This window comes from Alosa alosa, chromosome 18 (genome assembly GCF_017589495.1).
Source record: "Alosa alosa isolate M-15738 ecotype Scorff River chromosome 18, AALO_Geno_1.1, whole genome shotgun sequence".
In the NCBI taxonomy this organism is placed as follows: domain Eukaryota; kingdom Metazoa; phylum Chordata; class Actinopteri; order Clupeiformes; family Clupeidae; genus Alosa; species Alosa alosa.
In genome coordinates, this window is record NC_063206.1 from 24,881,237 (window position 1) to 24,903,557 (window position 22,321).

General features: G+C 43.2%; 3 protein-coding genes across 8 annotated transcripts in view; 1 reads left to right on the forward strand and 2 right to left on the reverse strand.

Annotated features, from left to right (window-relative positions):
- Position 1: 1 nt before the first annotated feature.
- LOC125311596 (zinc transporter ZIP9) lies at positions 2 to 6,439 on the forward strand. The gene is made up of 7 exons (XM_048269811.1): positions 2 to 431; positions 968 to 1,073; positions 1,494 to 1,661; positions 1,952 to 2,020; positions 2,995 to 3,080; positions 4,838 to 4,972; positions 5,224 to 6,439. The coding sequence occupies exons 1-7, from the start codon at positions 336 to 338 to the stop codon at positions 5,479 to 5,481; spliced, it is 918 nt and encodes a 305-aa protein (XP_048125768.1). The 5' UTR covers positions 2 to 335; the 3' UTR covers positions 5,482 to 6,439.
- Positions 6,440 to 6,699: 260 nt separating this feature from the next.
- On the reverse strand, positions 6,700 to 9,463 carry LOC125311746 (coiled-coil domain-containing protein 177). Its single transcript, XM_048270058.1, is given in 2 exon segments — positions 6,700 to 8,031; positions 8,034 to 9,463. Coding segments are annotated over 2 exon segments (1,788 nt in total). The 5' UTR covers positions 9,168 to 9,463; the 3' UTR covers positions 6,700 to 7,377.
- A 2,582-nt stretch (positions 9,464 to 12,045) lies between these two features.
- slc29a1a (solute carrier family 29 member 1a) overlaps positions 12,046 to 22,321 on the reverse strand; it is a 31,502-nt gene continuing 21,226 nt past the window's right edge. For 5 of the 6 annotated variants that reach the window (XM_048270109.1, XM_048270113.1, XM_048270110.1 and 2 more), the window contains exons 2-13: positions 21,697 to 21,781; positions 21,504 to 21,585; positions 20,861 to 21,036; positions 20,023 to 20,162; positions 19,159 to 19,293; positions 18,702 to 18,799; positions 18,255 to 18,336; positions 17,736 to 17,821; positions 17,300 to 17,408; positions 17,050 to 17,135; positions 15,056 to 15,255; positions 12,046 to 13,333 (exon numbers count right to left, since the gene is read on the reverse strand). In XM_048270109.1, the coding sequence (XP_048126066.1) occupies positions 13,222 to 13,333; positions 15,056 to 15,255; positions 17,050 to 17,135; positions 17,300 to 17,408; positions 17,736 to 17,821; positions 18,255 to 18,336; positions 18,702 to 18,799; positions 19,159 to 19,293; positions 20,023 to 20,162; positions 20,861 to 21,036; positions 21,504 to 21,585; positions 21,697 to 21,725 (1,335 nt within the window). In that variant the 5' untranslated portion in view covers positions 21,726 to 21,781 and the 3' untranslated portion in view covers positions 12,046 to 13,221. Of the gene's footprint in view, positions 13,334 to 15,055; positions 15,256 to 17,049; positions 17,136 to 17,299; positions 17,409 to 17,735; positions 17,822 to 18,254; positions 18,337 to 18,701; positions 18,800 to 19,158; positions 19,294 to 20,022; positions 20,163 to 20,860; positions 21,037 to 21,503; positions 21,586 to 21,696; positions 21,782 to 21,855; positions 22,020 to 22,321 lie in introns of those variants that run through there. The other variant, XM_048270112.1, reaches the window with a different exon arrangement.

Consider the following 22,321-nt stretch of genomic DNA (forward strand, 5'->3'; position numbering starts at 1 on the left):
CTGTAGTTCCCGCCTTCTAACGCTAGGTTTTCTGGCGAAATGTCCACTTAAAACGATACCACCACTTTGCAGAAGAGAGAGACGTGCAGTTCTGCGACGTGGAAACTTCAGCCGTACCAGTCAAAACTTTGACTTTGTGCCTCAGGGCTCGCTATGTCATGAGCTCGCTGGAATAGATAAATTATGGTCATGCAAAACTCGAAATCACATTTGTCGGGTATATCTCACTGATGTCTGAGTGTTTTACTGGCTCAATTTTGTTTACTATCATCGCTAACGTTAGCCAGCTAACTTCATGACCCTAGATTTGGTAGATTCTGCTTGCTACCAAAGCCATGGACGGGGCAATGGCAATTATTTTGATATCAGTGGCTATGTTCGTAGGATGTTTTATATTAGGAATGATACCCCTCTTAATCCGACTTTCAGAGGTAAGTAACTAACGGACCGAGATGCATCTCCTCACAATATATCCTCTTTAGTTTTAGAATTGTAGGTTATGGTATTTTTAAATTTAATTAACAGCTTTGCTGTTCAGACGCAATAAATAACGTCTGCTGACAAGCTACTGATGGCAGTTACATTTTAACAATATGCAATATGTGTTAGAGATACATATAAACCACATATTCTTCAATAGAGATGTAGACTAGAATATCTCACATTTCAAACTAATATCACGACTTCGAAACCGAGTAAAGCTGACTATCATGTTACCCGATTTGTCAGGATTTCAGTCCTGACAGTTGTCTGAATCCGGATATCTTTGGTTGATATCTTGTTATAGCCTTTAGAGCGTATCTAATGTTGCATGCTTGATTGGATAGTCATACTTAGTGAACCCTTGCTACTAGTGCTGTAGGCTGTTTGCCTAAACCACACCCTGCATGCACTTTGGTCACTTGTGGTTTAAATGTAGTCTACAACATATTTGCTATTAAGTCACTGTTTTATGTCTTCTTTGCAGCAAAAGCTGCAGTTTGTCAGTGTATTCGGGGCAGGGCTCCTATGTGGCACCGCTCTTGCTGTTATAATTCCTGAAGGGGTGGAGTTGATGGAGAATTCATCGAGAGGTGAGGTGGAGTTGTAGAGATGTCTTTTGGGTAACAGACGCCCCATCACCCCCATCTGTTTTTAGAGGAGGAGCCCTGTTTATATGTCTTTTTTTTCACGTGGGGAAAGCATTATTGCTTTACTGATGGGGTTGCCTAGCCAAACCCACCTGTATCCCTAGTTGGTCTATTGAGTGGTGTGGATGTAGAGGACTGCATAATAATAATAATAATAACAATGGCATCAAAGCCCTCTCGAGATAAATCTCACCTTTACATAGGCTCATTCATTGAACAGTCACGAGGTTCCCTTTTTTTGAATATCAAGGGACAGCCCTGCTGGAAAAAAAAAAAAATAGATAGACCTAAACAAATAGGTCAGCTCCTTCTCTGGTGATAAATGTTTTTCCCCTCTCTACTCTTCCCTCCCTTTTACTATAGAGTATGTCTGCTCCAGGATGGCAGCCAATGGAAACACTAGTGAATATAGCCCTGAGCTGGTTGCCGGGAAAGGCCTACCACCCCATTTCTTCATCGGCGTCTCCCTCGTGATCGGCTTCACCCTCATGTTTGTCGTGGACCAGATTGGCAGCTACTGCTCCATACATGGCAAGGCCACTCAAATCACTAACAAGTGACTCATCACCCAGAAAGCTACACCTACTTTGCTTGAGTGATTGGTTTTAATTTATCTGCACAGAGATGCAGATAATCCCTTGAGCACTGCTTGCCTTTTTTGGGTTATTTTCCAAACACATTTGTGATGTTACTGCACTTTTGGAATGTCTTATGTAATTGTGATTGAGATAGCCATCCTCTATTTTATTTTATTAATTTCCAACCTCTGGTAAGATACAGGTCCACTGAATGCTATGGATTTTGTGCTTAATTCTTTCCAGATCCTCGAACAGGCATGTCCAGCAGCACAAGTGTCACAGCTACCTTAGGACTTGTGATTCATGCAGCAGGTAGGTCAGCAGAACTTTTCATTAATGTAGTCTTACCAACATTTTAAAACTGTTCACTGTTCATTTTTATCTATTGTATTGTTTTTATTTGTAAGTTGCTTTGGACAAAAGTGTCTGCTAAATTACATAACCATAAGTATTAAAAGAAACTTAAAGGTTAACCCAGAGCTATAGGCTAACTGGTGGAACACACTTCTAGTGAGTTATGCTAAGCTAGACTTAGGGCCTCAGACTGGGTTATTGCATGCGCAGAGAAGAGAATGGTATGTATCCTTTTATCGAACTCTAGGGTAGACGGCAAAGAAGCTTATTTCCCAAAGCGTTTTTTTGTTGGGATGCTGTGGCACAACTGGCTACAGAGCCCATACAAAGTACCCACAGTGACCCGGGTTTGAGTTTCCAGGTCATTTCTTGACCCCATTTCCCACCCCATCTCTCTCTCCCACTCGCTTCCTGTCAGGCTCTTTACTATCTGATCTGAATAAAGGCAACAAAAAAAAAGGTTTGCGTGTCCCTCTAATAACAGTGTTTGTCCACAGTGTGCTAATTCTACAATCCCAGTGGCAGGCTCATACTCTCATACTCATGCTTTGTCTACAGACACTTAGATAAGATGTAGGGCAGGACTTTATGAAGATTAGATCTTTTTGAAGTCTAGGATTCCATTACCAGCCCAGACGCATTCTGCCTTTGAATAAAATGTAATGTAATGCCTTCAGCAAGCACAAAGGCATAGCAATCCTCTTTTTCACTCGTTCACACAAAACACCATGTAAGTCTATCGGTTTTAGTCTACCATGCAAGTCTATCGATTTGAATCTGCAGCACCGTTGTTTATTGAAACACAAAGGCAGTGTGTTAGGGGAAATTGCTTAATAGCAGCTTTGAATGGCCTGGCTGAGATCATTGTTTGCCAATGTTGCGTAGCGGTTCTCCATTATGCTCACAGACTCTTGTACTTTGTCACTGTGTAGCGGATGGAGTAGCCTTGGGTGCTGCAGCGGCCTCCTCCCAGGTGTCTGTACAAGTCATCGTCTTCTTCGCAGTAATTCTGCACAAGGTAACTGACACCATGCAGCATAAAAGAGCTGAAGTCAAGACCAGACCCGTCTCCTCAAAACCCAGGCTTCCATTGGTCATTAATACTTATCTGATCAGTTTCTGATCAAATTGAACATGTTACCCTCCACATACTGTGGGCTCCGTTATCTGGTACATCTCTGCAATATAGAGAAGTCCATGTGTGTGTGTTTTTTTTTTTTTTTGTTTTTTCCAAGTATATTTTTTGGTCTTTTTGTGCCTTTAATGTGATAGGATAGTGGAGAATGACAGGAAGTGAGTGGGAGAGAGAGTCAGGGTGGGATCCGGAAAGGAGCACGGGGCGGAAATCAAACCCGGGTCGCCGGCATACGGTGCAGGTGGCCCAGCCATGGGGCCCATGTGTGTGGTTTTGCCTGTAGTTTCTACTGAAGATGTTTTGACATACCTTCTGTTTAGTTGTTTCCATCAGTGTGTGTGTTTTGCAGCTAACTAATGAGGACACGAAAGGGTACTCCTAACCTATACAGCTAAAACTAAACCTAGAAACTATAAAGTTGGAATTACAGACAAGCATTATAGGATTCACAACAACTCATGTTGAGGTCCGACACTCTTTATTCTTGTCTAACTAACTTTTGGAAGCCTTTTAAGACCACCTCCTGTGAAAATCAAGTTTTTAACCTTGTAAATATGTCTGTATGATATCTACTATGTTTTTCACCATAAGACATATCATAAGTGAAACCAGATGTACCGCAAAGTGGTAAAAATATGACCGCCGCTCAGTCCTGCACATTCCCTCCGCAAAAATAAACCAGGCATGCAAACTGGTCAGGGGTGAAAAAGGTGAGAAGGGCACGCGAAGTGACAATAGTGCATAGCTTCCACGGAGTATGAAATGACCCAAAACCAGAGATTTACAAAGAAAACAAACTATAAAATCACTAAAAAAAAATTTGTGGCCAAAGATATCATATGTATGATAAAAATAAGTGAATATAAAAAAAGTGTCTTCTTCTACTATTTCTCCTTAAGTGTGAGGGGCCCGTTGCACTGTTTAGCAGCATGCTTCAGCATGGCCCTCCTCTCCTAAGCAATCTACATGAGTTTTCTTTCTTTCTTTTTTCTCTGTGCCTGAAGTTCAGACATTTCTGAAGATTTCAGGCCTATTGGACATGAAGACATAGTAGGCATAGTATTAGAATAAAGATGATAAGTTTAAATATTTGTTGAACCAAACCAGGTGAAGCTTGAGACACACACTATTTCAGACTAACATTATATAAAATAGGGTAGACTAGTCAGGCCTCAGTTCATTAGTGCATCATAAGGGTATAGAACCACAGACAAGCTAGCTAATGTGTCAGCTGCAGCAGCCAGTAGCAGGTGAACAGTGTGTGTGGTAAGGGGGCAGGGGCAGGGCCAGATGGATCCCAATTCCCAAAATGTGGGAGAAGGTGTAAAGATACATTTAAGCCGTTTGAAGGCCACGAGGGGATTTTTTTTTTACTTCCGAATATAGACTTTAGAGGAACAGAGAAAAAACTGCTAGAGTCCATCTTTCCTGTGTTGCAAGACTGGTTCTCAGTAGCCGGTTAGGCTAGGGCTGCAGAGGGTGCACATTTCTCCCTGTCATAAGTTTGTTTACCATCAACATGACTTTGAGTTTTTGTTTGAATTTTGTTACATTAAGGTAAGCTACTGGCATGGTGCTGCTTTAAGGTCATACGTGTCCAGCAAGGTGAATCTGGTCTCCTGTCTGCCTTGTGTCCTTAGGCTCCGGCAGCGTTTGGTCTGGTGTCCTTCCTCATGCATGCAGGCCTGGAGCGTAAACAGATTCAGAACCATCTCCTGGCGTTCGCGGCCGCAGCCCCTGTCCTGGCCATCAGCACCTATTTCATCCTCAACGCTGTAAGAGCCCCTTCATCCAAACCTGAGGAGGACTTTGTATATTGGTGTGCTGTATCACCTGCTGTTTGTTTTTATTTTGGGAAACTACTAATTATAAACTGTTGAGAAAATAATATTCAGTTTCACTCTTCATAGCTGAAGTACTGTAGTAAGATATTATAGTGATTAGAAGGTATTATAGTGTTGCTTCATAGGGATTATTATGTGAAAACTATTAATCCAGTGTATTGTTGAAATGTTCCATTGTTTAGACTGGAGGATCACCTCAGCATCGATTAAGTGCTACTGGCATCGGATTGCTGTTCTCAGCTGGAACTTTCCTGTATGTTGCAACGGTACATGTACTCCCTGAGATCAGCAACAGGGGGCAGCACCAATCCAACCATCTTCCCCACCATGCAGGAGCAGGAGCCTACCAACAGGGGGGGCTAGGGATTCTAGAGAGTCTCATCCTCATTATTGGAGCTGGACTTCCTGTACTACTTGCCCTTGGACTGCATGATGATTGACACACAATTAGAATATCTCCACAGTGTGTATGAATGACATTTGCAAATGTTTTTTTTCCCTTTTGTAGGAATGGTACATTTTATAAAGTGTTGTATGATGGAAAATTGCCTAACCAAAACCACCTATTGTAAATATTATATTATGTTTTTCTGAATGCCTTTGAAACTGAAGATCACACTTGAATTATGATGGCTAAACTAGCGACATGTTCTCTACACCCATCAAGCTTTTGTAAACTGTAGTGTGAGTGAGTCAGCTGAAGCTTTCTGTGAGGAATGTACACAGATCGCCATAGAGACCAAGAGTTTCACTCAGGGATCTGGGCATAGGATCTCAGTTGAATGTTTTTTACTGAATGAACATTTTCAAAGATTTAGTACTGGCCACCTGCTAGTTCAAAGTACTAAAATATTTCTGACAGGTGAAGAAGGTCAGCATGATTCATTCCTATTGGAATGATCTTTATGTTTTTTAATGTTGCCATTAAAGTTAAGGGCAACACGTTAAAAGCCATTTGAACAAGTAAAGTTTTAGTTAAAGTCAGTTTTGGTCAGTTAAAATTCTGACTGATCAATTAAATTACTTAAAACTAAATGTTTTTAATGCGGTAATTTTCTGTATTTCATTCTACATTCCTGTTAAATACTTAATATGCAAGATAGCGTTTGCAGAGCTTTTCAGTGGTTTGATGGAGAAGCGATGATCAGGAGCACTGGTGAATATTGTTAAACTAGCAGAATGGTTAATGTGATTAAGTAGCATTGTCAGTCATTCTAAAGCTAATAATAAATTTACATTTGTGTCGTTATCATAGTTGCAAATGAAGCAGGTTGCATAGCAATGTACATTTATTCAAAACACAACAATTATTAAGAGCTGTAGAATTATCTTCAGAGAGGTCTGTAAAATATATTTTGATTTTGTTGACTCAGAAGCCATATTACAGGTGAACTTGTAGCAGTGAAATGAGTATTAATTGTACTTTTGATAAATAAAAGGAATTCAAATAATTTTTTGTTCATTTGGATTTATTTATCCAACTTTGCCCCTTTATCAATAACTCTGGGTTGTAAAAAATAATAAGATTGAATAAGATATTTTATTTTTAACATTGTATCTTTCAATTATTTGATGTCTCTGAGAACCATCATTGGAGAGAAAGACAAAAACTATGTTTCTTATGAATATATTCATTTACATAAATAACTAGATGTGGACAAATAAATAATTAAATATTTAACTATAAAAATAGCACCTTTCAATCTACCCATAACCAGAAAATGCAAATCTCTGTATTAAAAAAACAATCTACCTCATACTGATACTGGGATAGTAATGTTTGTCTTTGGTTAATGAACCACACTGGACTTACACACATCTGGCAAGTTTTGAATCCCTGAGCTGGCCCCCTCCCTTTGGAAGTGGTTTGTTTCAAGTAATACCTCATTCCTCTTGGCAATAGGTTCAGAACAAAAATACTGGAGCACATTTGACACACATACTACGATTCCAACAAAAAACAGTTTCAACAGAGTTGTGATATAATTACTGACCTGAACAATTATAATCCTCCTGTTTGAGTTACACTTTTAAGAAAGCTTTGGTTTTCACAATAAACTCCACTATTTAACTCCACAGCTATGGATTTTGACTGTGAGTTTTTAATGTACAATGTACATTCGCCTCTCTTTACATTTCACAGACATTTCTCTACTCTTTGTTCTTGTTTATGGCTGCTCTTATGAATAACAGTTTCTTATTTTAGTCTAAGAGTCTTGTTTAAGTGTTTAAGTGCTATAACTCTTGTTGTTGAAGTGTTCAAGCATGTCTGTACTCTGAGAGAGTGTAGGCAATAGTATGGTCAGTGATAGGGAGCTGGTCTTGGGGTTGACATCTCACATCTTCAATTTGCCCAGGCTGGTGAAGAGCTGGGCCTCCAGTGCCATCTTGTTGAAGGTGCGGCTGCTTGTCTGCTCGCGCACGCGCTCCCTCATGTGGAAGGAGGCCTGCGCCACCCGCCGGCTCTCCCTCAGCTGCTCCTCCCGCTCCCTCTGCAGCATCTCGCAGCGCCGGTCCTTCAGCTCGGCTGCGCGGAGACGCAGCTCCCTCTCGGCCTCCTCCTGACGCTCCGCTTCCTCGCGCAGCTGCTGGTGCGAGAGCTCCTTGCGGCGGTTCTCCTGGCGGAGCAGCTGGACTCGACTGGCCAGCTGCAGTCGTGCCCGCTGCTCTGCCTGTTCCAGACGCTGCTGCCCCAGTTGTGCCAGGATGTGCTTTTCCTGCAGCCTCTGGCGGCTCTGCCAGCCGGCGCGCAGCTGCGCCCGGCGAATCTGCTCGTCCTCGCGGGCAGCGCGGCGCTGGAGCTCCTGCAGACGAGCGTCCAGCACCTGGGCCCGGTTCTGACCCGAGCGTATGAGCTTCTGCTCCAGCATCCGCCGCTTGGCGTCCTCTATCGCTCGCGTCTGCTCCTGCGCCTCCCTGCTGAGGAGCACGTGGCGCAGCTCCTCACGACAGTTCTCCTGGCCGGGGCAGGGCCTTCGGCGGCTGGCCTCAGGGTCCTCCTGCGGCTGCGGCCCCAGGGGCTCCTTGCGTAGGCCAGGCGCCGCTCGCGCTCCCTCTCCTCCAGCTCCTCACGCTCCTTGTCATGGAGCAGACGCTCCTGCGAGCGCTTGCGATCCTCGGCCTCGCGGCGTGCCTCCTCCGCGCGTTCCATCCGCCTCGTCTCCTGCTCCTCGGCGAGCCTCCTCCAGCGCTCCTCGTGCAGGGCCATCTCCTGCTCGCGCACCCCAACCTGCTCTTCCTCCTGCCGCTCCCGCAACTGCCGCCGCACCTCCAGGTCCTCCTGCCAGCGCCGGATGCTCCGCAGGAGCTCCTTCCTCTTCAGGCGCTCGCTGCGGAGACGCCGCACCTCCTCCTGCTTCTGCTCCTCGCGGCGCTGCCGCTCCTCCCAGACGCTCAGCCGCTGCCGCACCTGTTCGTCCTCATGCTTGACCAGCATCAGGGCTGCGATTTTGCGGTCCTTCTCTGGCACCGTTATGCTCATCTTCTTCTGAATGTCCCGGGTGAGTCTCTCCAGCTGCCTCTCGGTGGCAGGAGAGTGTCGTAGGTCTCCCAGGCTCAGGTTGCTGCTGCCAATCTGGCTGCGGGCACTGAGGAGCCTGCCATCGTAAGTTGGGAATTGGACCAAGGGGTCACCAGTGGCTAAAGAGGAGGTTGTTTCACTGAAACTCACAGACCTCCGACGGCCCAAACTAATCCCAACTAACTTATTTTCCAGCTTTCTCTGTGTTTCAATGGTGTTTCTACTCTTAGTCTCTGTGCTTTGGCTGTCAGTCATATGCTCAAGAACTGTTTCAAGGGCAGGAAACTGTTTTAAGGACGCCCCAATACCTTTACCCTCCTCTATAATCCTCTCTCGCTCCTCTCGACAGAGGCGCAGGAGTCGAACTCGTTGTTTTTCGTGAGCCTCGTACAATTTCGTGGTGGCTCCCAATGGCATGTCTTTGTTTTTCTCCACGAACTCAGAAAGGGGCTTAAACAAGAGATCAACTGGTTTGATGCCCAATTTGGAGCATGATTCTAATGAGCGGGGACTAGTAAGCACATATCTGCAACTTTCTGCATCAGGTCTGTCAAAATTATTGAGATCCAGATGAAGTAGAGGGGACGGCGGCCTTATATCCTCCATGTTGTCGGCTAATAAAGGCTAATGTAACGTTAAGCTAATGGCGTTTCACTGACCATATGGCGACAACAATCTCCAGACGTAGGCTGTCATCCGTTTAAGCTGAGAGGCTATCTATGACAATAGTTTAGACACTAACTCAGACCAGCTGATTTATAAACAATTCCTTGTGTATAACATGATCAGACTGAGATAAAGTTATTTTCGTCAGAATGAACGATTTTCGAGGTTAGTGTACACTAGTTTAGCCTACTCTATCGCATTTCCATTCCTCGATCCGCTTACTAGGAGTTTGTCACGTTAGGACGCTTCTTTGGTGACCATGGGAAACCACCAACGTTGTTTAACAAGAGTCCCTGACTTACCACATAGCAAGATCGATGCAGCGCTCTCTAGTGGGTGGAGGAGACAACTTCAACGTGCAACACCAAGTTAAATCATAGGCTAGAGTCAATGGTTAAATCCCATCGCTTGTTAAACTTCTATCGTGGATTTCAGTTTTATGTTACTTAATGCCAATGATCATTATTATGTAAATGTTTAGTTCATATTTTTCGTGCCATCCAATAATTTTGTCCCTGCTCAAGGATAATCTTTTGGGCAATGGCCTACAGGCCTACAGGTGTAAGTTCAGCACCCCCCAGATTTAATGATAAACCATGCTTTAAAAACCTTATAATATAAGAGGCGTCCACAATGTGGAAGACAGTAAACAAGATCAAATATCGGCCTAAATCTTACACACAAACTTAATGTTGGCGTGACAACCTGAAATGCTGGGAAAAAACACTGATTCTCTGCCTGCAAGTAGCCTACACTGGCCATTGTTTGTGAACATGTGACCCATGTTGGTGATATGTACCCACATATTAAATTTACTAATTAGTGAAGTTTTTCAGTGGCATTGAGGAAATTGATCTGATTTAAACTCAAATCTGCTTCCAATCAGCCTGAGGACAGTGTATACAGTCGCAAATTCCTCTATGTAGAATTTGTATAGTAAGATAAGATAAACCTTATTGTCCCACAAGGGAAATTTACAGTGCACTGCTTAACTGCCTTACAACTCTTAAGTCAGTCGTGCAACTAACTACAAGAGGTTTTCTTTTGATATGTATCCATTTCCATTCATTTCTAAAAAGTTTACCACATTTGAGAAAAATCCCCACAGAATGATGTTAACACTGCCTTATTTCACAATTGGGATATTTCTTTTGCAGTGTTATATTTACGTCATAGGCAGCGCTTTGAGGATTGGCCATATTTCAATCTGTCATGTGGCCATAAAAGTCCCCCCCCCCCCAAAAAAAAAAAAAAAAGTCTTCAGCAACAGCCATATAGGATCTTTTAAAACAATGGCTTGTTTTGCCACCCTCCAATCCAGTCCTCTTAGACAACTCCTCTGACTACAGGCTCCTGCATCAGCTGCTCAGTTCCAGCCAATGAGCACTGCAGATTTTTGGAGAAATGGCTGAACTGTAGTGGCCTCCCTTCCTAGTAAATATCTTTCTTTGACACATGGTTTGGGGAGGGGTCAACCTTTTCTTTGAAGCGAGTGGTGTGAAGTCAACTTCCACTTTCTTCGTATAGGTCCAGTGCTGCTCAGTTGGACATAGAAAATCACTTGAAATATCTTCCTGTATTTTCAGTGAAATATTCTGGTATTTTACCAACAATATTTTGAATCAGTATGTCTCTTTAGTCTTAATTAATTCTGTTTTACAACCTGGGGAATATGGAGCCCCTAAGGGGACATGAGCAAAAAAAAATCTAAAGTTTAGTTTCATGTCCTCACGCGAAACTTTCGCGTGTGCACATGAAAGTTTCAGGTGAGCACATGAAACTAAACTTTAGATTTTATTTTGCTCATGTCCCCTTAGGGGCTCTGTAGGGGAATGACCCTTAGACAGAGCGATTTTTTTTCTTTAATTATTCACAGGCATTATAGCCTAGAAATCTAGACGCGCCCCTACAATTACTAGTGTAACTAATTACTAATTACATTTGCTGCCAGGGCTAGTCTAGCAACTCTCCGTTGGCTTGTGAGCTCCAGAAATCGAAACTTAATCAGGACATTGAAATCGTGTATAGAGACGTTTGGTGGGCTTAACATAATGATTGATGGCAGAGTTGCAACGGTTTGGCTTGAATTCCCTGCTACTTGAAAACAAATATCCTATTGCGTGCAGAGGGAATTTGAAAGACAACTGATTATCCCGCCCCTCGGACTGAGCACTGCGAACGGTGAGTGCCCAGACCCTACATTTTAATGTGGGTCTGGCTCGCCAGGCTACAGGCATTACCTAATAATGATCAATTATGGTAAAATAAATGGCACCTCTGTACTATTTCTGAATATAAAATATCAAGACTATTGGTACATATATTCTGCAATATAAATTATATACTAAATAAAACTGAATGGATGAATATTTTTGTGAGAATATTTCAACTTTTAAGGGGGTTAAATACTCACTGTAGGTCTCTGAAAGGCCTTTTATTGAATAGACTTCATTATTGTTAAACCACACACACAATATCATACCACAGTCAAAATGTAACCAGTGTGTAAAATCTCCTGCACAAGGGTTTTATTGCATAAGAGGCAAGCCTTGTTTTCTAGGCTGGTGTGACTACTACTGGTCATGTCTCATGTTCATTGCATCAAGTTGGGGGCTAACACACCCTGTGCTAATGTGTGCATGTGTAATTTAACAGAGTAATGTTTAAACTTACAGGCTTGTATTTGGTCTTTGAGCTCTTAGGTTGACAGCTGACAGTAAAGTTTAAGTATAAGTAAACACAGAATTGGCAAAACATAGAAAACAGAATTGCTTCATCTGTCAAATCTGATTATACCACAGAAGAAAATATGTACGCATTTTATATAAACATATTGTATTTTTTTTTCCCCATCACAAATTACAATTTGGCAGTTGACAACAGTTTACATACAACGGCGACAGAGCAGAGACTCCCCATTACCTCATTTTACCAGAGTCGTCACTCTGAACAGACAAGACACCAAACCTGACTGCACATTGTGCTTTTTAAAAAATTGAGAGCCGTTAGAATGCACACAGATGATAAATACAACACAGGCTCATTATATACAGAATACAAAAGATCGTTTTTAAAAAAGGAAGCGTTGAAACACTGGTCAACCAAAACTTCTATTACCACAAGGTCCATTTAAAACAAAAATCTAAACATCTAGTAAGGCTAAAAATAGATTTTCCTTCATCTTAAGTTTTTAAAAATGTTTGAAGGAACAGGCATTTCATACAGTACATATACATGCAATGCTGAATTATAAACCTGAAGCCTTTGTAAAACAAAGTTGACCTAAGTAACTTAATTGGCTTGATAAAGTCAGGCAGACATGTCTTTTAAAGACATTTCAAATGTGAGTACTTAAGATACTAATAGCTGCATCATTTTTGTTGCACTGAGTCAAATGACAATTGGCACAAGCGTCAGTGCAATGCATTTACAAGCTGATCTAACAGTTCATGCTACAGAGCCTTATTCACTGTATTTTTAACAACCTGAAACTGTTCACTGTATTTTTAAACAACCTGAAACTATCTTCTTCAACATTTTATAAACTAATTCTACATCACTTACAGGACTAGTCTACACTTCATAATTAGGCACCTAAACTGTAATAAAAAGGGGTTCATTGTTCTTCACATTTGACACACATGGTTTGTTTTTTTTTTCTCCAGTTTTCCGTAGGACCAGGTTTGCAAAGGAGCGGCAGCAACACAGACTTGACTGACCGCTGCTGGCACAGTTAATGTAGCAGTCCCTCCTAACAGGACAGAGAAGCGGTATTAATACAGGAAGGGAAGGAAGTAGCGCAGGTGGCGTTCTCCTGGGCTCTGTGACCTCAACCAGACGCACGCACTTCTGGCTCTGAGTGATGCGAGACAGGCTGGTCAAAAAAAAATGAAAATATAAGCCCCCCCACCCTGACCCCTCACAACTCAAAGTCCGAGTCCTCAGCAGGGGGAGAGGCTCAAGAGAACAGGTGCCCCGCTGAGTCGTCAGTCTCTCAGATCATCGCCCGGAAGCCGAAGGACAGTGCGGCTCCCAGCGCCAGGCCCAAGGAGAGGAAGAAGGCCATGATGGCCCCAGCTGTCTCGGCCTCATGCTGAGCCACTTTCCTGAGAAGGGAGACAAAATAAGGCATGAGACTGCCGCTACGCAAACGCAAGGACATCTGACGGAATGGAAACAATCATGAGGCAGCTACAAGCCATTTTGGGAAAATAAATAAACCGACATCTGTCTTGCGTCCAATTAAAATGTTAAATATATTTTGGACTGATACAAGTGTTAAAGTGTGGCATTACATAAAATTTCAAAAGGTCAGTAGGGGCAGTTTAATGCTTTGCGGTGTGGCCGCATTAGCACCTAAAACCTGCATTAACTTCTGATACCCAAACACCATGCATGCATGTATGCAGGGTGCGATTTGTGTAAAAACCAGAGGGGGGGGATGATTTTGAATAAGTTTGTAAACCCCCCCCCCACCCAAAAAAAAATGAACGAACGATTCATAGCCTAGTAATGTCATGGCTAATAATACCCTATATTATTTTTGCCACCTTTGTAACATTTTAGTTTACCGTGGTGTATGACTTTAAATAGCGAGTGTGCTTGGTATGATGATCAGCTCCTCTAATGCAGGGTAGGACTACGTTTTGACAAGCATACAAATTCACCTTGTTCTTGCCCCATCTGAAATGACTCCTCTACTTTTGCTGCCTCCATCCTTTCTGTATTTGTTGTGTAAAAAAACGTTGTATATGATGGCACTGAAGTCTTAAAGTAAGTGAATTGGCTAACAGTGTTAGTTGGTAACCAAATAGCCTACACATTGCGCTACGCTCGTAGGCTCGTGCATTCTCTCTCCTGCTGATTTGGCGTTCAGTAGCCAAGTGCGTAATATTGCAAAAGTTGAAAAAATAAATGTGTCTATTGTAGCCTACAGAAAATAAATAGCCTATCATACTGTCAGTTAATTGCCTACAGTGCAGTGAAGAGTTTGGAGAGTAAAGTTATAGGGCAACTTGAAGTTTTATGAAAATAATTCACTTAACCAGAACATAAAGACCATGAAGCTTCTATTTCTTGCAGCTGTTAAAACACCCGCTAGATAGTTTAAATACCCTCCAACATTCATTTTTGCAGTACAGATTATTTCTAAAAGTTATTTGTCTACTAGGCCTAGCCAACTGGCTGATTTATCAAGCGAGTGCTTTCTCGTTAGTCCCTCCATAAACTACAGGTGTTTTGGTGAGAGCCATTGAATAAGCGATGCCAAGCAATTTCTGTAACACTTTTTATGACATTCAGCAAATATCTCCTCATTTAATGTAAGTTCCTTCGGACAATAGGCCTACGTTTTACTCTACGTGCAGTTGTCCTCCATCTCAGTTGCATCAGTTTTCTAATTTTGAAGGTTCTAAAATATTATTATGCTTCACTGAATCCTTCTCGTTTTCTTTCATTTGTCCAGCTAACTTTTCCACAGAAACTAGCCATTTATGATGGATTACACACTCAACATTCTGAAATGTCCTGCACGATCAAGGCCAAATTAAGTTATCACGCAGCCACTGTGTCAGCAGCATGAGTGCTGACGGTGACGGTGCGTTTCTGATGTCAGATTATTATGTAGGCTAGCCTACTAGACTGTTCTCACGTTGCAGCGCTTTACTTATATGAAGTAGCATTAATCAATATGAGGGGCAGAGGGGGATAAATATTGTCCCCACCGGGGATAAAAATAATTTAGCAGAAGTAGGGATAGGAAAACCAGAGGGGGGGAAATCCTCACCATCCCCCCCTACAAATCGCACCCTGCATGTATTTGTACTCACTTTGGACCGAAGCACATGCAGAGACTGGCCAGGTAGCCATTACTGAAGGCGAAGATGATCATGAAGATGATGTACCAGGCGTCGTTACTGAACACCACAGGCAGGTAGTGTCTGGGCTGCACGTTACACAGGATGAAGAGTGGCACGAAGATGACGCGTGCACACACCAGAATGGGCAACAGAATGCTGTCTTTCCCAGGCTAGAAGGGCAAGAGAAGACAACAGAAGGACACAATTGTTTATAATTTACCATCTTCTACAATCATGCTTAACGCAAGCATGTCTGACCTTGACAACAACTGAATTGTGTCTGTGTTACTGATGGACTTGAGAATGTTCCTCAACAGTAAAGGACACTTGCTTGTGGCACCATTCAGCTAAAATGTCTCTGGAACAATTGGACTACGAAGGGAAAGAATTGTGGACTTTTTCCGATGACTTTCTCATCATTGAGGTTTTGGGAATAAAACCCGTCTGACCTACTCAACTCTGCCAAATGCAATTAGCTCGGCCTTTCAACAGATATCACAATCAAACTATACAGCTCCCAGTCCAAGACTCCCAAGAACTCCACATTCTTTGGCATCTATTGCAACATTCAGAGCAGACCCCACCTCAAGGCCCCTAAACCAATTCTTCTAATTAGATTCCACTCAAAGTGCAGGGGGTTGGGGTGGGTCATCCATGAGACAGATACAACCATGTTTGGAGAGGGGCAGGAGAAACAAGCTCTTCATTGTAAAACACATGATCTTCACTCAGCTGGTAGCAGAGCAGTGCAGAGGTTACAAGAGGGGAAGTGAGTTCTCGTAGAAACTCATTCCTGGAACGCCTTGTGTGCACTCATTTGACTCCAAGTTCTCTTTTTCTTTTTTTTGTCCCCTCCCAATATGATTTAATCAACATCAGAATGAACACAAAATAACTGTAGATTGAAAACCAAAATATATTCATGGTCAGTAATTAATTCAGCAAAAAGGCAGCCTTGAGAGGTGCACTCGGGGTGAGTGTAAATGGATAAAACTATGTTTGGGCCAATTAAGCGGCAGAATTCAGCTGTGCAGTGGAGCTACGTGCACATGTGTCTGTGAGAGTGGCCATTAAGCTCCTTCAGGGGCAGAGGCTAAGGACTGTGTGCTGACCCAGTCACAGGACGAGCAGCAGGAGGCCAACCACAGTTCTGCCTCAGATTTCCTCCAGTTTTGTCTACATGTAGAACATGCTCTCTATGCAATGCCTTAAGACAAATTCACACCAAAGATTCGCGACGAGATGAAACCGTTGCAGAAAGGAGTTGCAGCAGTGTGAATTAAATGTTGCACATCGTTGCCAGCTGTTGAAAGCCGTCGAAAAGCATTCACCATGTCTAGTCGCAGTTGCTAGGTTTTAGAACGTTGCAGCAAGTTGCTGGTTTATAGAATGTTACAGCTCATCTCGTCGCGAATCTTTGGTGTGAATTGGGCTTAAGGCATTGCATGAGTAGAGAGCATTTAATGGAGAATAAACTGGTACATTTAGTAAGTCAGTAAGTGTTTATTTATATGCCGCATTTATCAAGCACAATGTGTAACTATTAGGTTTTAGCTAATGTAAAGTTAACGTCTGATAAATACTTGTGTTCATATCAGCAGGATCAAGTCAATTTAAACAACCACACGCCGAGATACCACCAACTGAATGTTCCAGAATCTTTTCTTTTTCCTTTTAATAAAAAGATCTGCTCTAGAAGGAGATGAGAGCATGGAAAAAAATTCCTCTTGGGTGTCATTACTCTGTCTGAACCAATGGACCCCAAGGCAGAGCAGAGGAAATGTCTTTTAATCCACCCAGCAAGCTTGTGGAATGAGGTTCAGAGAACAGATGTTACGTGGGATTCCACCACGAAAAAAAAAAAAAAACGAACACCAAAACAAAACAAACTTCTTGCTTTCTGGGGGGATTTCTAAGAAGCCTTTACTTTGTGCCTCTCAAAAATGTACACACACACTACTCACCCACATACACACAGCGGTCAGGCTGCGTCCGGCCCAGTCCATCACATTGAAGAGGAGGAAACAGGACACGGGGATGAAATAAGTTTCTGACGAAGAAAGAAAAACAAACAATCACCTTAGAACAACTGAGGCTGAATTGATGACAATCAGCAAAGAGAAAGTGCTTCTGAGACAAAGACCAAGACACTCACACACACGCACACACACACACACACACACACACACACACACACACACACACGCTCCTTACCCCAAGCACCAGGCTCAGCTACTGTGGTTTTCACGTCCACAGTTACAGCAGGGAATGTACCGATGGTGACCGCAAAGATGCAGCACACAGACAAAGCCATGACCCAGATCTACAGGTTAGAGACAACAAACACATAGACATTAATCTAAAAGAGGCCTTTAACATATGATATAATGGCAGAATATTATCTGTTAACTGGCATGATGCTGATATTACTGCTGATATTTGCTGACTCCTGAATCCCTGGTATTTGACCCAAATAGGAAAGTCATGACCTGCCTCGACTTGATCAGACTTAATACACTTTAATGCACTCTAGCCCTCAAGGTGAACACCACTCTATTCACTGTGTGCATGCACTGCTTTAGCTCTCACAGACAATCATCCTAGTGTATGGGTGAAGAAAAAAACAAGTCTTCCATAGTGAATATTGTACCTGCTTAAAGATGGCGAACACAGACACAGCTGGCTTGCTTTCTTCGTCGGTCAGACTGACCACAGGCCTTTTCTCTGCAGGGCCGTCTGGGGAGGGGAGGGGGGAGACGAACGAGACTCAACATGGAGATAAACGTCTGCAGCACAAGCCTAAACATGGTGGCCCTGACGCCCAGTCTGGATGAGAGGAACACTGAGAGTTCTTGTTGGTGGTAGAGGAGAAGCAGCATCATTACAGTCTAGACTATGGGCTCTGGCTCTCCACTCAGAAACCACAAGGCAGGCAGGAACTGTACTGTAAACAGCTCAGCTAACCCTGGTTTGGGTGTGGGGAGCAGGGGTAAGTTTGTGGAGGAATGAGAAGGCCATACTTCCCAGTGGTTGGGGGTGTGGGGGCTGGTTCCCCAAGCTATTTAATTAAAGACATTCTTTTTGGCTCATGGGATAAACCACACAAGAAATTATTTAGATGTTTACTAGTGCTGAAAGAATCTATAGAGAATTCATGGCCGACTTATACCTTTCTTCAGCAGATCCATCTTGTTCTCTTCGTCACTAGTAGGCCGTGGCCCACTGCTCTCGGCATAGTACTGGAAAAACTCCTGCAGTGGACACAACAGGAAAGACTTGTTCCAGGAAAATTCTTTTTAATAAGTCAACATCTTTCAAGTTAATACCCCATACATAACCACACAGTACTGGCATGCAGCCAATGATGGCACATATAAAATGAAATATGAAACGGAATGAAAAGTATGACTCTCCATTGTTTAGTTAAACATTGCTTAAGTATGTGTGTACACAGACCCCAGATGAGTTAAATGCAGAGGATAATATTCCTTCAGGACAAATAAACCCCCTCGACATCCTAGATCCCTCTTTGTGAATTTCTGACTCGTCGTCCTCATCCTGCATTACAGTCTAAACCAGCGCTGGTCAAATGACTCAGAAACAGAACATTTCATACCATTTTGGGCAGGGCGAGGTAGGAGAAGATTGCCAACAGGATGACAACGCAGGCGGTGATGAAATATCCAAAGGAACTGTCGTTGAGGGCAGACCCAGCTGGAAACAGAGGGGATTTTTATCCAACTCTGATGAAAAGTGTTTCCTGTTTGTCTGGCTTTGTGTAGTAATTGAACTACCATGTAAGGATGCAGTACTATGGTAGTGTTGGTAAAAAGAGTCAATTAATTGACAAATACAGTAAAAAGCTAAAAAAAAAAAAAAAAACAGGTTGTTAGGACAAGGTATACACACATGGCTAATTAGGCTTCAGCATCCCTTAAAATGAGGACTACCCTCAATGAACTTTAGAGAAGAAATAAAGGTTGAATGAACGAATTAATGAATTACTTTGTGGTTTAATAACAACCTTTGTGTACTAATGTGGTGTCTTATTACGTGTAATGGGAGGCACTTACAGGCCAGGGCACAGATCATGGAGAACGCGGCGAAGGTCCCAGCAAGGCCTTGGCCACTCATGATGGGTGTGGTGTACGAGGCAGGAAGCATTCCCGCCAGGCCGAAGAGACTGCCCTGCAGAACGGCGCCAAAGGCTATGGAAGGGAGTGCATGGACACAAGACTGAGAACATGACCGCACAAGGGACTTAAGATGTGAAGTGTGAGAACGCAGCATGGAATAGCATAGCGTGAGCAAAGGAAGGTGAAAGTTCATTTCCCAGTTTTTCATCTCCCTCCCTTTCAAGGCTTTGCTCCTTAGTTTGAGCCCCTGCCCAGGGAATCTGAACATCAACCACCAAGCTTATCTAGGACTCCTCTCTTCCTCTCAGAGCTGAGCACAACCAGGCACAACCACCAACAGGCACTTATCTGAACACTACTACAACCAGGGTTGGAAAATAATTCTCCAAAACGGGAGTATCTACTAGTCACGAACAGACAAATGGTCAAATTCACCAGCCACTCAATAGTAAATGATTATTTTGTGACCAGCAAATGTAACATTTTACCAGCATTTGGCTGGAGCTAATTTCGGTACTTGACCACAACCCATCACTGAGCTGAACATAACCACTACCAGGGACTGCAGGCTGTGTTTGTGTTTGTGTGTGTGTGTGTGTAACAACCAGGCCAGCCTGAACACTGGAGCATGGCAGAACCACAGGAGGTCCCCTGGCCTGCAATGACACTGGCCTGGCCTGATTAAAACTGAGGGACTTGGGCTAGTGCTAGGGCCTGTCTGAGCCATCTGGCCAGCATACAGGGCATATGGCAGGGATACAGCACAGTAAGGCTACAGCATGCCTCCGGACAGACACTCACAGTTTATACAGACGATCTTGATCATGGTGAGCGTGAAGAACGGCACCGGGGTCACGTCCACTTTGACCAGGATGGCGGTCATCAGGAACACCACCAGGATGACCGAGAGGCAGCCGGAGATACGCAGCTTCTGAGGGATCCTGACCAAAAAGGAGGACAAGGAGGAGGAGGACGAAGGGAGAGAGTTGTGAGTAGAACATTCCTGGGGAACTGTTTACACAGGGGAGTGGAGCGATCAGAGATCCCTGGCAATCCTTCCCCGTACCCACACATAATTAAAACAAACATGGCCCCAAGAAACGCAAGCCTCAAACGGGGTGGGGTGGGGGTGGGATCATATGGCTCCATATGTGGACTCCAGTCTCACGCAAACCCACCTGGACTCACAGAGCCCTCACCCCAGGGACACGACAGACCCCTGTGGAGCTAAGGAGGAGGTGCAGATGGGTGTGCAAGGTGTAGAGGAGTACGCTTAGGGTCAGGCACGCATTCAGGGCAGCAGCAGCAGGAGGAGGAGAACAGAGGGAGTCATAGTGAGGCGAGACCAAAGCAGGCATGAGGTGCAGGAGTCAGTTGGGTGAGAGTTGGAAGTGGGACAAAGTTGAGATAGGCAGAAAAGTAGATGGGCACTTAAAAAAAAAGTCAGATAAGACTACTGACAGTGGATTTTTGGTGTTAATGCAGAATACAATCAAAGTGATGAAGCAATGGTGAATGTAAAATGCAAATTATGGCCAAATTCAAATTCCTTTTTTGAAGCATTAAACAGAAATTCTTTTAATTAATACTGATGTTAATGTGAATGAGCAAGTCGGAGAACAGGTGAGCTCTTGCGTACCTCTGGTGGATAAAGGAGTTGAGGCAGGTGAAGATGAGAAGAGGCACCATGGCACAGAGCGTCATCACATTGCTGAACTTCGCTTGTAAGACATTGCGGCCGTCTCCTGCCACAGTGACATTCAGCGTACCATTACCGACCGCAACTGGTGAATCCTTCAGCCGCTCCACAAAATACTTCAGAGAAGAGCAAAGATTGATCAGTTATAAAAATGACACAGAGATTAATCATCAGTTCTAAAAATAACACAAAGATTGTTCAGTTGTAAAAATACTGCAAAGATCGATCGGTTGTAAAAATAACATAACAAACGCAAAGACTGATCAGTGCACATCTGTACAGCAAGAGGAAGAGACAAAACCCATCATGGCGTGTTGTGCCTCAGGTACCCAAGGATGATGATACGAGACAACTTTTTGAGCAATGTTTCCGGGCAACCATATGACTCTTTTTCTAGTGTTCTGACTAGATACGTGCGGGAAACTACCCACTGACAATTTAAGATACCCAGATAAAACAAAAGCTGCCCAATATTTCTGTCACATTGCGGAAAAAGAACACCCTGCGTACCATCGCCCTAGCAGCTGCTACTTATTTCAAGGTTGACATCTGTACAGGTAAGGGGAATATCTGTTAACAATACCATGGTTGCAGTCATAAAGAAGTTCCATGGCAATAGAGTTCCAAGTCCCAGGATGAAAAAGATGATCCAGACAGCATGATACCTGGTAAGAGTTATGACCGCAAATTACACACAATACAATCAATCACACACTCACAGTTTATGCAGACAATACCCACTTGCGTGAATATTTGTAGTGATGTGATATACTTACTTGTCTCTTGGAGTGGTGAAGGCAGTCATTTTCGTTTTTTCTGGTTGTGGTTGATCCTTGGGCTATTCACTGATTGGAATCAAATCTGAAACAAAGACACATAAATAAGTCACATGCACTTTCTGACCAAACACACACACGCTTTCACCGTTTCCTCACCTTCACTGTTTCATTTATATCCTCTTTCACAGAAGTCCACATGATGCAAGAAACCAATTTGGGTTAGTAAAAATGAATATAAAAATGACAACTTCAGCTTTACAAGATGAGACATCCCAGTGTCGATTCCCAGTTGTCGTCCTCATAGAACTGTGAGTAATAGTATTCCAAGTGTTATAGTATAGTAATAGTAATAGTATTCCACACAACTCCACCTCAGTTCCCGCTCTTGCTCGTGCACTGTTGGGTCAGTTGCTCTGGACTCCGGACTCAGGCATCCTGAGAGCACTCCATCCCCCATACACACCCGCTAACTAATAACATTTTAATTTATGTCTAAATTCCCTCCCTCGCTGCCAAACCCACATACAAACAACAACAAAACAAACAAATACACATCGTCTTGGGTTATTGATTCGGGCAGGAACTACTTGTGCTAAACAATACAAACACGCCGAGGCAGAAA